General features: G+C 40.1%; 1 protein-coding gene across 1 annotated transcript; it reads right to left on the bottom strand.

Moving 5' to 3' along the window:
• Positions 1-385: 385 nt before the first annotated feature.
• Positions 386-14887, bottom strand: LOC134442258 (uncharacterized). Its single transcript, XM_063192501.1, has 17 exons — positions 14881-14887; positions 14492-14836; positions 13297-13647; positions 13081-13176; positions 12409-12507; positions 12112-12204; positions 11916-11990; positions 11652-11768; positions 8625-8672; positions 6004-6102; positions 3405-3494; positions 3048-3140; positions 2856-2954; positions 2237-2344; positions 1149-1247; positions 1015-1038; positions 386-821 (listed from the first exon to the last, which is right to left on the bottom strand). The coding sequence occupies exons 1-17, from the start codon at positions 14885-14887 to the stop codon at positions 787-789; spliced, it is 1878 nt and encodes a 625-aa protein (XP_063048571.1). The 3' UTR covers positions 386-786.
• Positions 14888-16099: the final 1212 nt, after the last annotated feature.

Raw genomic sequence — 16099 nt, 5'->3', positions numbered from 1 at the left:
ATATATTTTTTAGCTACTGTATTACCATGTTATAATTCTCTGAGGCAGAATTTGAAAACATTGTTAGGATATATGGCTTGGGTGTACTTTAAAGGGACACTGTGTGAGATATTTAGTTGTTTATTTCCAGAATTCATGCTGCCCATTCACTAATGTTATCTTTTTCATGAATACTTACCACCAGCATCAAATTCTAAGTATTCATTATGACTGGAAAAATTGCACTTTTCATACATGAAAAGGGGGATCTTCTCCATGGTCCGCCATTTTGAATTTCCAAAAATAGCCATTTTTCGCTGCTGTCTGTACTTGGACCATACTAGAAAATATTTGTTTAATACTTAGTAAACGTTCATGTAAAGATGAAATCTGGCAATATTCAGCCCAGTTTCAATGAGCAGCATAGTTGCAGTACCTTTTTTGACCACTTCCTGCACAGTGTCCCTTTAAGGCTAAAGTTTGTGTACAGTAGTGTTCTTCTGCTACTGTATTGCCATGTTATAATTCTCTGAGGCAGAATTTGTAAACATTGTTAGGATACATGGCTTGGGTGTACTTTAAGGCAGTGATTCTCAAAGTGTGGTCCGGGGACCACTGGTGGTCCGCGACAGAGCTCAGGTGGTCCGTGAGGGGATTTCTACTTTTCCAAGACAAGCTAGCAGTAGCCTATATTGGTAACAATAGTACAAAGCTACTCACAGGCATAGTTGCAGTACCTTTTTTGACAATTTCCTGCACAGTGTCCCTTTAAGCTAAAGTATGTGTACAGTAGTGTTCTTGTGCTACTTACCTGTGATCCCTATTGTGCCTGTGAGTAGGCCCTAAGGATGTGATAAATCACAGATTACTTATAGATATAGATCTGTTAAATACTGTACATATTTAGGCAGTTTAGTCACGTCCCTCAACATGGATCTTTCCAAAGTTATTATCGCATGACTAGTACAGTACACAGATACAGGTATACTTGTAATCCCAGGCAACTGGTACAGTAACAAGTAAATCAAAGTGTACCTTCTCGTCTTCTGCAGCATTTCCCTGTTGAAAACGAAATTAAAACCTTACTCTGGAGAGCGTAAATTGAACAAACTGCCAGGTTTAAAAAATAAGTAGCCAAACATAGTGCATGTAGAGCAAGGATGACTTACTGTGATTGTACACCAGCAGGAAAAAACAACCGCAAACAAAAATACATTCACATGGCAGAGAAACCAGTCTCAGGTCAGACATCCATCTTCTTCCATTTCCTGGTAGGGCACACGGAAACAACACAATCCATCCATCCATCCATCCATCCATCCATCCATCCATCCATCCATCCATCCATCCGTTCATCCATCCATCCATCCATCCATCCATCCATCCATCCATCCATCCATTCATATAGCACATTATCATAAATAACTGTCATTAAATGTGCTAAAGAGTAACAGAAAAGAGAAGAAACAGAAGAGAGAAAAAAAATATTGTAGAAAGTATTATGGTAGAAGTATCATTGTAGATAACTATCACCTAGCCTTGGCGCCATCCTACGTACTTCCGCCAAGATACTACGCCTGACAACGTCTGTTTTCTGTGGAGCGATGTTGAGCGGCAGGATTTGGCCGGTGTTCTGACAAACGGTCCTACATTGTAATTTTATCCTACGGTAGGATGTTCTGTCAGACATGTCTGTTGAACGCTCCTACATCGCCAAAGCCATTCGTCAGACATGTCTGTTCAACAACTCATCCTGATATTTCCGAAAATGTCCTTCCCGCTTCCTGCAATTGCATCAGATCAAACAACCTCCAGACCATGAATACAAAATGAAATGGTAATATTATGTGATGGTCAGGACCAGGCTAACTATCACCAGAAGGCAGATGAAAATAAAGCTGTTTTTACTGTAATTTCCTTTTAAAACAAGATACTCTTGGGGCAGTTCTAATATGGACAGGAAGATGGTTCCAGCATTTGGCAGCATAATGACTAAACCCTGTCTGGATATGACCAAGAGGCATGAACAGTCATAGAAAAAAAGTAAGGTTCATATAACTTCAGTAAAAACATCACCATGGATGCTGAATACAAAGAAAGGCTTACATGAACCGAAGAAGGTAACACACAATAATATTTTCACACAAATATATTGTAGCTATCTTACTGAGATAAGAGCTCTTAACAAACTCTCTATTATAATTCTTGGAAAGACTGATTGACTGAGTGCAAATACATTCGCACACAATGTACATACTTGCTTTCAGTATTAGCTCTCCAGTCAGGGCGATGGCATTCACAGCACTCAGTACAGTAGCTCCAAACCTGTACACAATAAGATGTGGAGTTGACCCATTCACCGATACTGTAGTGAAAGAACAACAGCACAAATGGCACCTTGCATCCACAATGTGCTTATTGCATACCCTGCTATTTTGACATGAGTTAAAAGGTAACTTCTGCCAATTTCAACATGAAGTTGTAATGCTCACACTACTTGCCAGTACCTTTCTTCAGTTTCTTCAGCCTTTTCCGAGATCCTGGTCATTGTGATGGGGGCAGGTGTATTTTTACATTAAAAAAAACCCATACTGATTTATTCCCAATCCAAAAGGTTATCAGCAGACAACAAACAAACAGCGGTACCTTTTGGGATAATATTTGCAGTAGACCTATGTTAAGAAAAATCTGAATGCAAACAAAATCTGCCCACATTAGACTAGCTCAGATCTCATAAAGGGCTGGGTCGAAAATGCAGCATCACCAGGTACTGAAAAGTCAGGTGTAGCGTGAGCAAAACAACAGCGTATTGAAATTGGCAGAAGTTATCCTTTAAAATGGTGCTAAAAATTACGCTTTATATACACATACCGTACCTTCACAATCACCTGGATGTTCTAAAAGAGACATTGCGGTTAAAACTTTAAGAAGAGCTGTCACTGCCATGACACCATCACGCTCATATGGAAATACCTCTGAAAAGAATAAATAAATAGCGTTTTACATAACAGCCCATACAGTACATTATTGTAAGGATTTTAACACAATGTAGTGAACGGAGTCCTCACTTTGAACAAAGTCCTGAACTTGATACAAAACCCACAGATATACCGCCATATACAGAGGTACCAAAACGGCCATGGTGATAGTCCACAACAGATCTAGGAATGCAGAAAAGACAACTTAAAATAATGACAGATGCAGCTGCATAGATTGGTCTGTCGTCCAATAAAAACGGAGTAACAGACAAAAATGTCTGTTTCTGTGTGTACACACCAACAGCTCTATAGCAGGCCAAAAGCCAGCACAGACATGAGTCATCAGACTAAAATGATTAAAGGGACTGTATAATAATGGTGTATCCAAGGGCAGGGTTTTTATATCACACAAAAAAACACATGAACACTGTGTGGATTTTCACTTACTGGTACAAAGAAACCTCTTTCTCAGATAGCGTATGGTAACTAGAGATAAAGGTTGAAATGCCAGGATGACACAGAGAGCTATTCCAGTAGCTGTGAACACAGACCAATAAATAATTTAAAACAGGCAAGCGTTAAAAACCTATGTCAGTCTTACAATCTGTCTTGCCAGGCTAACGCTGTAGATGAATATAGTACAAATTAATAAATTTAGTATTTGGTAAAATCACATGCATGGCGATAAGAAGGAGTGATTCTTACATGTTTTACACATATACTGTTCTTACATGTCTGAGTTACACTTTCTTGATCAGCTATGTCAAACTTGATTTGGTTTGATATTTGATGTTTTACTGTATGACCTTTTAACATTATTAATGACAGCTGTTCCAACTAGGCCTTCCATGATTATAAATATGTATTCTACTCTTCATTTCAGGGCCAAACATCTCACAGCGCTGGAACAAACTAACTTATGGTATTTGTAGCAGGTGAACATTTCGGTGTACCTCTGCTGTTGACACAGCAGCTATTTTACATGATTTCAGTGATTCCCAAATTGTGGGGCTCGGCCCACTGATTGTGCCATAATGATACTCAAGGTGGGCTGTAAGAAGTGTAAAATGTATGTGACACAGTTGAAAAAAAATAGAGGAAAACAAACCAATTGAATATTAGAGTATCATCTTAGTATTTAAGTGCTGATAGTAGTCTTGTGTATTGAGTTGAGATTTAAGGTTTGGGGGGCTGTGGAATATTTTCATATTTCAAAGCAGGCCCTTGTATTGTGAAGTTTAGAAATCGCTGTACTAAGTTCGATGAAGCTGATTGGTTAAATCAAGTATATCCAGCTTAATCATGACATGTCTGAGCAATAGGCATTTTTCTCGTAACATCCGACCCTTGTGATTCGATGCATTCGAAGCAGGTACAACTAGCATATTTTGGCATAGAAATAAACATACAGTATGTACCACTGATGTCTATGGTTCTCTTTCGGTCGAATCGTTGAAACACCATGGGTTACGCCCTCTTGCGTGACTACTTGCCGAAGCTCTCTTTCAATCATGCCGTTAGGCCAATGAGGTGCGCACCTCCTTGGGCCCGCCCTGGGGCACAAAACTGCTGTGCACACGCTCAGTCGCCAATCTGAATCCTCTTTGCCCGTGAGATGCCAGAATCCTGCAGTTTAACAGTCTACCAGAACGCGGCTAATAAAGCCTGTTTACAGACATAATGGATTACAGCTCTTACTCTGTTGAAGAAGTGTACTTTATTATTGGTATAACAATAAACATCTGGATTAATATCCTATAACTATCATCAATGCAGAAGCAGAGCTGGTGGGTGAGTGGTTAGAATGTTGGAGTACAACACACAACTGTCGTTCCCTTTTCTGTGGCGTGAATTCAATCCCCAGTGAATCAAGAATAATCAGTAACCATCCATGACATCTTTTTTTCCTAGATGGCAGGGTTGGAGTTATAACTTTGGCCCTATGGAGTCCCTACACCCTCCCCTGGGACTTGGGGATCCTCTCCAGTAAGACGGCCTTTCTCCTGCCCTGGCGACGACCAAACGTGTTAGTGAATTGCATGCTCTGTCGGTAAACCCCACTTGCACAGAATTCGCAGACAATGATTCATAAGTCACACTGAGATGGAACCCAGCATTCGTCCCTAAGAACCTGAACTCCTTCAGATGTGAGCCAGTGGAACCTTTCGGAGGACTGAGCAGCTGTTCGTCCGCTTTGCCAATCCCTTTAAAGGGCTAGCGTTGTCCAAACAGAGGTTGTTATGATGGCTGGTTCAGGCCATCGCCCGGGCTAATGAGGAAAAGGGGTGCCAGCCCCCAGCTCATATAAGGGCACACTCTAGCAGACCAGTCTCTATCATAGGCCCTCACCCAAGGTGTTGGGGTAGCTGGGCTGTGTTAAGCAGCCAGTTGGGCTGACCCTGACACTTTTGTCAAGTTTTACCACTTGGATGTGAATGCGCCACCCTTGGAGCACAGGGTCCTAGGCTCAGGAGGCGACCACCATTAACTGGATTCGGTGATGGACTAAGTGTCTTTGGTGAGGAAGCCTTCTTGGGGGTAGGACTTCCATTGAGTTCTGGGTGTCTGGCAAGGCAATTTGGAGTGATTGGATACACCCATAGTGAGATGTCGAGTGATTCGACCGAAAAGAGAACTATAGGTTACGTCTGTAACCCCGGTTCTCTGAGGGAGATGAACGAGACATCTCACCAACGAGCCCTAATGCCCTCACAGGCTCAAAGGATGGTTGCCTTCAGATTGTCGACTGAGCATCATTCCCCATTGACCTAACAGCATTGAAACAGAGATTGAGATTGAAAGAGAGCTTCGGCAAATGGTCACGCAAGAGGGCGCCTAACCCATAGTGAGATGTCTCGTTCATCTCCCTCAGAGAGCTGGGGTTACAGATGTAACCTATAGTTTTCTGCTTGAAGCTGTCATTTATACCTGCTTTGCTTCAAAATGGAACTTGTTTGACGCAACGGTGAAAAAGGCAAATATGAAGCATATAGTACCACATAGGTAACAGGAAGCACAGTACCTGAGAGAGCTACACAGATCATACCTGGATTAAATGACGATGTAATGAGTGATATGAAAAGAATCTGAAACAAGCTGCTGAGCTCCATGAATAGGAATGAAAATATTCCATGTGGTCGTTTCTCTGTAAATTAAAATGTACAGTATTATTCAGTAGAGCTGATTTATATTATATACAAACGAATATGCAATAATAAAAGAAGTGCAGGCATAAAAGAAGGCCTGGCCTAAATGACTGCTCCCTGTGACCTAAATAAAAACGACCGGTTCCTGTGGCTCTGTTGGGCTGAACGACTGCATGGTGGTCTAAACCAGTGGTTCCCAACCAGGGGTATGTGTACCACTAGGGGTACGCGAGCACACTGCAGGGGGTACTTGGAAATGTTTAATTATTATAACAAATGTATGGAGCAGTCACATCAGGACAGAGAAAGCGATATAGAACATGAATTAGTGGGTACTCATGGCACAACGAAGAGGCTTTGGGGGTACACAGGACAAAAAAGGTTGGGAAACACTGATCTAAACGATTGCTGCCTAAATGGCAATGGCCTAATCGACCTGCTTCCGTTTGTATGCCAAAGACAGTCAAATAGATACATTTAATCATTGAATTTCCTCTGATTCAAATTAAGTAATACGCTGGACAGGATATATCCTATATAATTGGGATTTTTCTCAGCACCACTTTAACTTACTTACTGTCAGGGGCGCAGATAGCTTTTAAAAACTGGGGGGGGACATTTTCACAACCAATCGTCCGTCAGACTGGGGTGTGTGTGTGTGTGTGTGGGGGGGGTGGGGGTAACCAAGCCAAATAGGCCTAGGGTCTCCCCCAGATTAGATTTTTTTTTTTTTATAAAAGTAGCGCTCTAAATGGTGATCTTGAGCTCTTCAGACAACCTCCTTGCTACTCAGTCATTTTTCTACCACGCTGCGTTTCAATTGCATCTACACTCCAACACTTAATACAATCCACACGTTTGCGTTGTAGTACCGCTTAAAGGAGAAGTCCAGTTTTTTGAACATTAAGGCCATTTTCTGAGTGGTCTGCAATGTTTTAGAGTCCCCCTCACCGTTTATTTCATGTTTGCTGCAGTCTCTGTTATTTGGCTGATTTGGATTTGATCTCAACCAGCTTTAGAATGGCCGTCTATGAGCACCTGCAACTCTGTTCTTAAAATCACCTTAAACATTTGTTTTTGAAAGTCTACAGCTCACAAAGTGGTTAGGGGTGTTCACTAGCAGTCCCTAACAAGTTTCAAGGCGAAATATGGCTTCTGTCATTTTTTATTTGCCATTTTGTGAAAGAAAGTGAAAGTGAAAGTGAAACTTAACTTACAAATTGCTACATAAAACACACATAAAACACGACAGATGCCATATTTCGCTACAAAAATTGCTAAGGAACACCAGTGAATACTGCTGAACACTTGCTGAGTTGCATATTCTTCAAAACAAATGTTAAAGGCGATTTTAAGAACAGAGTTGCAGGTGCCCATAGACGGCCATTCTAAAGCTAGTTGAGATCAAATCCAAATCAGCCAAATAACAGAGACTGCAGCAATCATGAAATAAACGGTGAGGGGGACTCTAAAATATTGCAGACCACTCAGAAAATGGCATTAATGTTCAAAAAAGTGGACTTCTCCTTTAACAACAATTCTCAGTAAATGTATCCAACAGAATAACACCACCGCAGTCATCATTCCAAAAAGGCTCCTTAAAAAAATAAATGAAGTCAGACGTTGACAGCATACAGACCCAGGGACAGTGAACACGACAGCTACTGCGTTAGGCTAGCCTACTTGATTGACAGCTGTCATGGCATGGCCCTACAAAGTTGTCTTTTCACTCGAAGACAGGCCTACGACAAAGAGACCAAAAAGCCCTTCTGAACAATTAACATCAGTTAACATCAGCAACTAGGCTACAAAGAGCGTCACAGCGGACATTAACCCATATTGACGTTACCTTAAAAAAATTTTTGACCGCAGTATTTATCCCAACTTTTAATCCAGGCGTTTCCACCACCACCATTCACGTTCCACAGTTTTTGTAATCCACATCATAGCTAGCAAGAAAGGGACTATCTTCTAGATTAACTTTAATTATAAAAGCAAGCAACTGGTCTGGGCCAAAAATGTAATGTAAATATGATGTCTGCTCTTAGCTCCACTTCCTGAATCAAGCCATGATTGGGAAGCAAAAAGCTTATGGCGCTTCAAATCTGGGACTTCAGTGGCTGTTAGCCAATCCAAAAAATAGATTTATATATATATAGTGTAATACCGTTTTTTGCCACATATGAAAGTGAATGGTCCAGGGAGGCACTATTTCACACATTGCAAAATGCAAACGCAGAAATCAGATATTTTCTCCAAAATGGTGAGGGGGACGGATCCAGGTGATTGAAAATCTGGGTACGTCATGTCCCCCCCGTTATCTGCGCCCATGCTTACTGTATATTATGATCTTGTATGGCTCTCCACTTAGGCCTACCTTAACTTACTGTATATCATTATCTTGTATGGCTCTCCACTTAGGCCTACCTTAACTTACTGTATATTATCATCTTGTATGGCTCTCCAGTTAGGCCTACCTTAACTTACTGTATATTATCATCTTGTATGGCTCTTCACTTACCTTTTTCCTCAATGCAGTACAGGAATGGACACTTCGCCCGAATGGAGACTGGGAAGATAAAGAGTTTTACAGTAATAAATATCTCTGCTTGTCTGCTCAGTACCGGCCTCGTCATATAAAAAATCATCTGCCCTTTGCTGCCATTGTTTTTGTTTGAATTAAAGAGATTCACAGTTTTGCAGACTGAACTATGTAAAGTTTCTGTTTAGTTCACAATATAGAGTCTCTCAAATTGGGTTGCACATGTGTATACAATTGTAAATTGAGATGTCCCAAAATACTTACAAATGTTTTTGTAAAAAAATGTTTTAGCAGAGTGAGGAACGTACACAGTTACTCCACTAGGGGAAGCTCTAGAGACTAGATGATAAATGGCTTAGATGGTTTTAAACACGCTTTATAAACATGGCTTAGAGATCAGATCAGTCGGGGCAGGATATGCACTTTTATAGTAAGCACTATGAATTATGTGTATGCTTTAAGTAATGTTTATGTTGTTTTAGTGTTCTACTGTAGCTCCACTCTTGACATTTTAACCTCTGCTGCTACTTAACCACAATGGAAATAAGCTTTCAAGCTTTATTGTGTTATCATGACTGTCAGTTGTTTTTTTTTAATGTATGCATGTGGTGCAGTTTGTATGGAACTTAATCATGAATGTTGAATGTTGAATGTTGAATTAAATCATTCATTTATTCACACTCCAGCCCCACTGGTTATGGTTCGTTTTGCTAAAAATAGGTTACCACTCTTTACCTTTGGTGTGTGTGTGTGTGTGTGTGTGTGTGTGGTGTGGCGCGCGTGCATACGGGCACACTCCTTGACATGGCAAGTGCACTAACTGGTTTACCTCTCTCAGATAAGATCCCACCTTACCACATTCCATTTTAGCTCTATCACTTTTTGCCCTCTGTTATATACTGTAGTAAACCATCATGACCTAGTGTCTTTGTAAGAATGTTGTTAGAAAACATGTGATATCTGTTTTTAATCACATCTTTAAACCCTTCCCATTATTAGCTATTGTTTGATTTCACAAAATGCACATCCTTCTGCTAATAGCTCTTAATGCTAAACGATTCACCGACATTCATTCCCGGCTAGTGTAGTTGCTTTCCACCACACTGTCAGTGGGCCAAAGGTGCCACTTTGTATGTCATTTTCTGGCATTCCCTGGGTGACACAGGGAGAGCGTGGTAATGTGAGACATCCCCTTTATCTCGGCATTGGAACAAATTTGTGATCATTCAATCACATTGTTTTCAACACCCTCACATTCCCTAATTACCAGGAAGAATAATGGTTCTTTTGCCTTTGTAAGCATGCTTTTTAAAAATAAACCATCTGATAATCCAGCCTAAATGTGAGATTGGATGTGTAATTTAGTCTGGCCCTGATTAATAGTACATCTGAGGATTGTTGAGGATTGCCTATAGGCCAACACTCTGACCGATCAGCGCCATCTTTCTAGTTGATGTGCTTTCTCAGCGTTGCAAGCTTTGTCGTCACTCCCTCAAAACCCTGCTCGCTTTGATTCAAAACAAATCTCTGCGTTGTGATTGGTGTGCCAGATTCAGGGCAATGTGTTCAAAATGTTCGACCGTCCGAGGCCAGACCACTCGCAGGCAATAAATGTTGCCATCCAGCGGGTGGCGCTGGTTTACTGGGCTAACATTTTTGTAAAATTCCACCATTTACACATAATCAACTGTTTTGTCAAAGAAAATAGATTCAGATAGATAAAGTTACATTATGCATGTTACTGCACTTCCAACAAATGACACCATATGGTTGATGCTGGTATAGGATTGGCCTGAAAAGCCAGACATATATATACTGTATATATTTTTAAAGTGGGTATGGGGTAAACTGAGACACATGGTGTGGGGTGAAGTGAGACACATAACATCATTATAACACATGTAAATAAGCTTTTAAAACACACGTGAAATATTACATTCATTGGTTTTATTGTTGGTTGCACAGGCTCAATATCGCTGTGGGCCTGTGGCCTAGTGCTCCCCGCCTGCCAGGGGGGCACTGATTGGCCAAAAGTCAAAAACTGCAGAACTATGAGAAGATGCAATATTGAAAAATGAATCTGTAGTGTTCTAAAGTAAAGGTTTTAAAGTAAGGTTTTAAATATTTTTAATACTCTTCTCCACAGCTGGTAGACATTCTATCCTTAATTCCTATTTTAATATATTATTATTATTTTGTCATGAAATTTACCTTCCAAGGAGGCCCTTAGCAACCTGTAGCCTATGCCACACCATCTTAATATGACCCTTATTGTAGGAAAGCCATAATGTGAAGTAATTACAGCAGGAAGACAATCTTGGCTAAAACAACCCTCACAGAGATTATTAATATTAAGCTGTTGGGTTGTAAACATGTTGTTTTTAAGCAGAAAAGTAAGTTCATCAGCTTAAACTGTTGTGGTTCACTTTACTGTACCCCAGGAATTTCTCTGGTTTGTCTCAGTTTACCCCTTCTGTGGGGTAAAGTGAGACACCTGACCACTTTTTGAAAACAATTATATTTTTATGGTCCTTTGTCATGAATATATTCTGTTCATTCCAATAGTTGCGTAACATCCTAAATTAGAGGAAAAGGTGGACATTTTACAGATATATAATTTTAGCTTGGCTAGAGGCAGTGGTGTAGTCTACTTTTTTATGGTGGGTATACTGTATATTTTAACATTTTTTTGAAGTGGGTATACTGTATATATTTGTGCTATTCAAAACAATGGATAAATCAATTTTAAGTGGGTATACTGAAATCCCTGAAATTTGGAAGTGGGTATACTCCGTATACCCGCGTTCTACGTAGACTACACCACTGGCTAGAGGGGATATTATTTTAAAAATGTCTCACATTACCCCACTCTCCCCCTACAATGTTCAATTTTAAATGACCCTCTGTGCTTGTGTGATGCATGAAATAAACATAGAGTATTGAAGCAACATAGGAAATACATGTGAGCAACAGGACTACAATTTCAGAAAAAAAATGCCGTCTCACCAGCAACGAGACCACAAAGACAAAAAAAAGGTATCAGTCCGAAGAAGTGTTCGAACTCCCACTTTTGCACGATAGTGTGACCCAAGAAGCTGATCCTTTTCCTGTTGATAAAGGCAACTGAATGGAAAATTGGGTTGACAACGTTAAAACACGCTGAATTGTATAGGATGTTTTAATGAAGGTATTTACAGCATTTAAAAAGAAATGTAATCAAGCAAAACAAAACAAATGATCATTGAAGACACTCTGCATTGTGATACATACCTAAATAGAAGACTATTGTGATAGCAGAATACTGCACCAGAATGCCAAATATCTTGATGGAACTCTGCAAACATTCTAGAAACATTTTTGTCTCGTGAAATGAAATGCACAAATATCAATAATTATGTATCGATATCGATAGGGATCCATATTGTAGCCTGATATTTTGGGGAAATAAATTATGAAAGCACTCTACCTGGGAATTTATCCAGGTGTGGACTGATCCAAAAGCAGCAAACTATCCGTGTCAAGCAGACTGTTGCACACAAAGCCACTTCATCAGTGAAACCTGGAGATTGGTTGATCAAAGAGGAGTCCATTTGCAATCAAATGTAAAACGTCACACATAAGCATTGAAAAGATGGAAATTGACGTTTCTTTTCCAGGAATATTATTGTTGGGCAAGCAAAATGTACCGTATTATTAGTTTTGTTTTTCTGCATGCACCTCAAATAGAACTAGAAATATAAACTTGTTGTCTGTTGTTACGTACCCTCACTACATACTCCCCAGAGAATAAATGCCACACAAAGTACAATGTTTGGGACAATGACCAGTGATATGTGCACTCGCATGGCCTTCCAGTCAGACGCTGTGGATTAACAAGATGAGACAACATGTCATTGAAAAAGTTAGTCGTTCCCTGTTTTTCAAACTTATTGACCTTTTAAACCTTTTCCATAGTGGGGGCCTTGAGAAGTTTACTTCATATTCAGCATCATTGACTATGGCATATGAACAGAATAGGACCATTTATGTTGAAGGTGAAGAGTGTTTCTGGCAAAAAAGGTTTTGATAGTCGTGTGCACATCTCACATTTGTGTGTGCTGAATCATGTACTACTGTATAAATGTTGCAGTGTGCATAGATGCTGCGGCCCGGAATACGTTTACGCTGTATTCCAAACGCAATTTCGTTGTCTTGAATAAAAACTCTTGGGAAAAAAAGTCAAACATATTTGCGCATGTCATTTTGACCTGTTTTATGGCATTTTGAATTTATGACCTTTTTTGAGTGGCCTATTACTGAGGTCTGTTCAGAACCTGTCCAGTAATAGGTGAGAGGGACTTGGATGCATTTTGAAAGCAGACAAAAAACCCTAAAAAAATATGACAGTTGTTCACCAAAATTGTCAACAATAGTCAACATTACAGATAATACATACCTGTCTTTGACTGAATGAAATGAACCAAAGATGCAATGCTGAATCCAAAGGCTATGGTGCATAACAACCAGATCATGTGGTGAACAGCAGAGAGTCCTGTGCCAAATACACATATGGCATCAACAAATGTTGAAATAAGTGGAATTACAAGTCTGCTGTTGCTTTTTTCCTTTGGTGGTATAGGTCATCATCACCTCAAATACTATTAATACTCACTAAGACTCTGCAATTCAACAGTCTTGTTTCCGGACCGAAGACCATGGTGTGCTTCACAGACATACTCTCCTTTGTCCTCAGTCCTCAGTCTCCCCAGTCGCAGAGAGAAGTTACCTTTGGAGATTTCTGTGGTGAAAAACTCAGTTCTACCTAGATAACGTTCATGTGAAGAATCTGAGAGGACCACGCCGTCTTGGTAAAGTAGAACTAAGATGTCCTGGTCTGTTCTCTTCCATTTCACCTCCTCCAGTTCTTCACGTGGAACATGGGATTCCACAAAGCAGTCAAGGACCACCTCTCCACCAACATGGCCCAAGACAGTATGGGCTAATCCATGTACCATTAAAAACTCTTAGAGCACAAGTAAAGAAAGATGAAACACAAAGGGAAAAAATCAGATCTTTGGTAACATGTCTGATAAAAACAAATAATGAGTTGCTGGAGTTCCAAGAGATATTTACGAAACTGGCGCATACTCACTCCATTATCACTGATTTTCAATCCAGACTGAAACCACACTTTTACAAATTTGCCTATGAATTCTTAGCTATCTACTGTACCTTTTGACATGTTTTATGCAACGTAGTTGCTTTTAAACAATTTTAATGTACAGTATCTTAAATGTTTTATGCTCCATCTTCCTTTACTACGTGTGGGTCACCGCTGTCAGCGTTTTGTCTACCCACCTGTCTTTGTCTTTTGAATGCTTGTTACCCGTACGCTGCTGAAATGCTCTATTTTGCTGCTAAAATGCTTGTTAATCAGGCTTGCCTTGCAAGTCCCTCTCATAGTAATCTCCAAGTCCTGTTTATTATTAAGCAGGCTTGCATAGCAAGTCCCGCTTATAGTAATCTCTAAATCCAGTTTATTATTATTAAGCAGGCTTGCCATATCAAGTCCTGCTTCTAGTAATCTCTAAGTGGTGTTTATGAGTATTATTACTAAGAAGGCTTGCCACGCTTCTAGTAATCTCTAAGTCCTGTTTATTATTAAGCGGGCTTGTCACGCTTATAGTAATGGCTAAGTCCTATTTATTATTAACCCTCTGAGGTCTAAGGCCTTTCAGAGGCACACACACACACACACAACAAAGTCCTGTCACTGACTGATCTTTTCAAGAGGAAGAGAGTACTCACCGTGCTATTCTTTCAGGGAAGAAGTGAGCTCGTCTGAAAAACTGAATGGAAGAACTTACCAACTCTCACAAGGTTAACTCTCGCTTCCTCTGCCTCATGTTCAGTGTAAACCTTGCAGTTGTAAACTCCAATGTCCCCTTCTGACACGTTCTTGAGGAGGATGGAGAAGTTTCCCTTGGCAATTTCCACAGGGAAGAAGTGAGCTCGTCCCCTGTATGCTTCATCCTGTGACTCTGGTCTCTCCTCTCCCTCCTGGAAGAGGTGCAGCAGGGCACCAGAGTCTGCTCTTCTCCACTCCACCTCCAGCTCCTCCAGAGGCAGGGGGGATTCAGCAGCACAGGGCAGTAGGACAGACCCTCCCAGCTGGGCAATAAGGGGACCAGAGGGACTCTGGAAGCTAAAACCTATAAAACATGGTGCGCATAGCGTAGAAGATCATATATCACACAGTTCATACACATAGACAGGAATGATCTGAAAATAAATTAGGTATTTTGAAAGATGTTTTCCTCATTGTAAGCCGAATAATTTCCACCCCCCAAAATATTAACCCTTATTTGTAGAAATGTTTACATAAACCACCTGGATTATGTATGTGATGTAAAAGTCACAGTAATTGATTGCATTTTACATTTCCAGTCACATCCCATGATCATCAACATGTTCTGTTGGATGTTTCTGAAGTCTCACCGTGGGCTGTTGCCAAAAGAACAGCAAGGACACAGGCAGAGACAGTCATAATCACACGCCCTGAAAGATAGCATTTGTAATGAGGAAGAAACATAAAGTATTTCACACCTTCACACTTGACATTTATTTATTGTCTTTATGCTTTTATCAAAATGTATGAAATTCGAAACAAGATTTTACTCACAGCGCAAACCATACACATTAAGACGGTCTGATAAAAGTTGTCATTCCTCCGTTTGTTGCAGGAACATTCACTTCTTCCATGTTGACGTTCCCTTGTGTGCAGTAATGCCATCTGAGTGGAACACAACCTTTGCCAGGAACAAGCTCAACCGGTTCAGGTGAGAAAAAAAGAAGTAGTCATGTCAATGCCAGTTTCATTTCCCCTCGTGGAAATATAGAGGTGATACAACACATTCCTCTTTCACTTCTGGTTTAACTTAATGTAGTGGAATGACAAAAATCATTGCAACCAGCATTTAAATGTATTTTATTAAAAAGTTGTCAAGTTAGAATACGTGGAGCACAGCCTTTATAACACAATTACTAAATGTAATGATGAGAGGTTATTACCTCCGCCAAGGAGGTTATGTTTTCGGTTGAGCTGGTTGGTCTGTCTGACTGTTTGTCTGTCTTTCTGTCAGCAGGATAACTCAAAAAGTCAGACAGATTTTGATTAAATTTTGTGGAGTTCTAGTTATCACTATATACTGTTTACCATCTTTATTTGAAATAATGCACATCTCATACAGATATGAAAGACCTGATTATGTTTGACATTAAAAACATACAGTTCTTCTTATTGAATTCAGTTCCGTTCTGCTTTTGTGGCATGCTTCCTCTCAGTAATTAGCCAGCTTGCATGCGACCCATTGTCCTTGTGCATATGTAATATTGAAACCACCTCATCACAGTGACCAACAAATGAAGAATGATTATGTTCAAGTAAGAACTTTGTGGTTGTCTTCGCAACAAAG

Source organism: Engraulis encrasicolus, unplaced genomic scaffold (assembly GCF_034702125.1).
Source record: "Engraulis encrasicolus isolate BLACKSEA-1 unplaced genomic scaffold, IST_EnEncr_1.0 scaffold_134_np1212, whole genome shotgun sequence".
Taxonomy (NCBI): domain Eukaryota; kingdom Metazoa; phylum Chordata; class Actinopteri; order Clupeiformes; family Engraulidae; genus Engraulis; species Engraulis encrasicolus.
The sequence above is the reverse complement of the archived record's forward strand: the minus strand, read 5'-3'. Positions and strand labels throughout refer to the sequence as shown.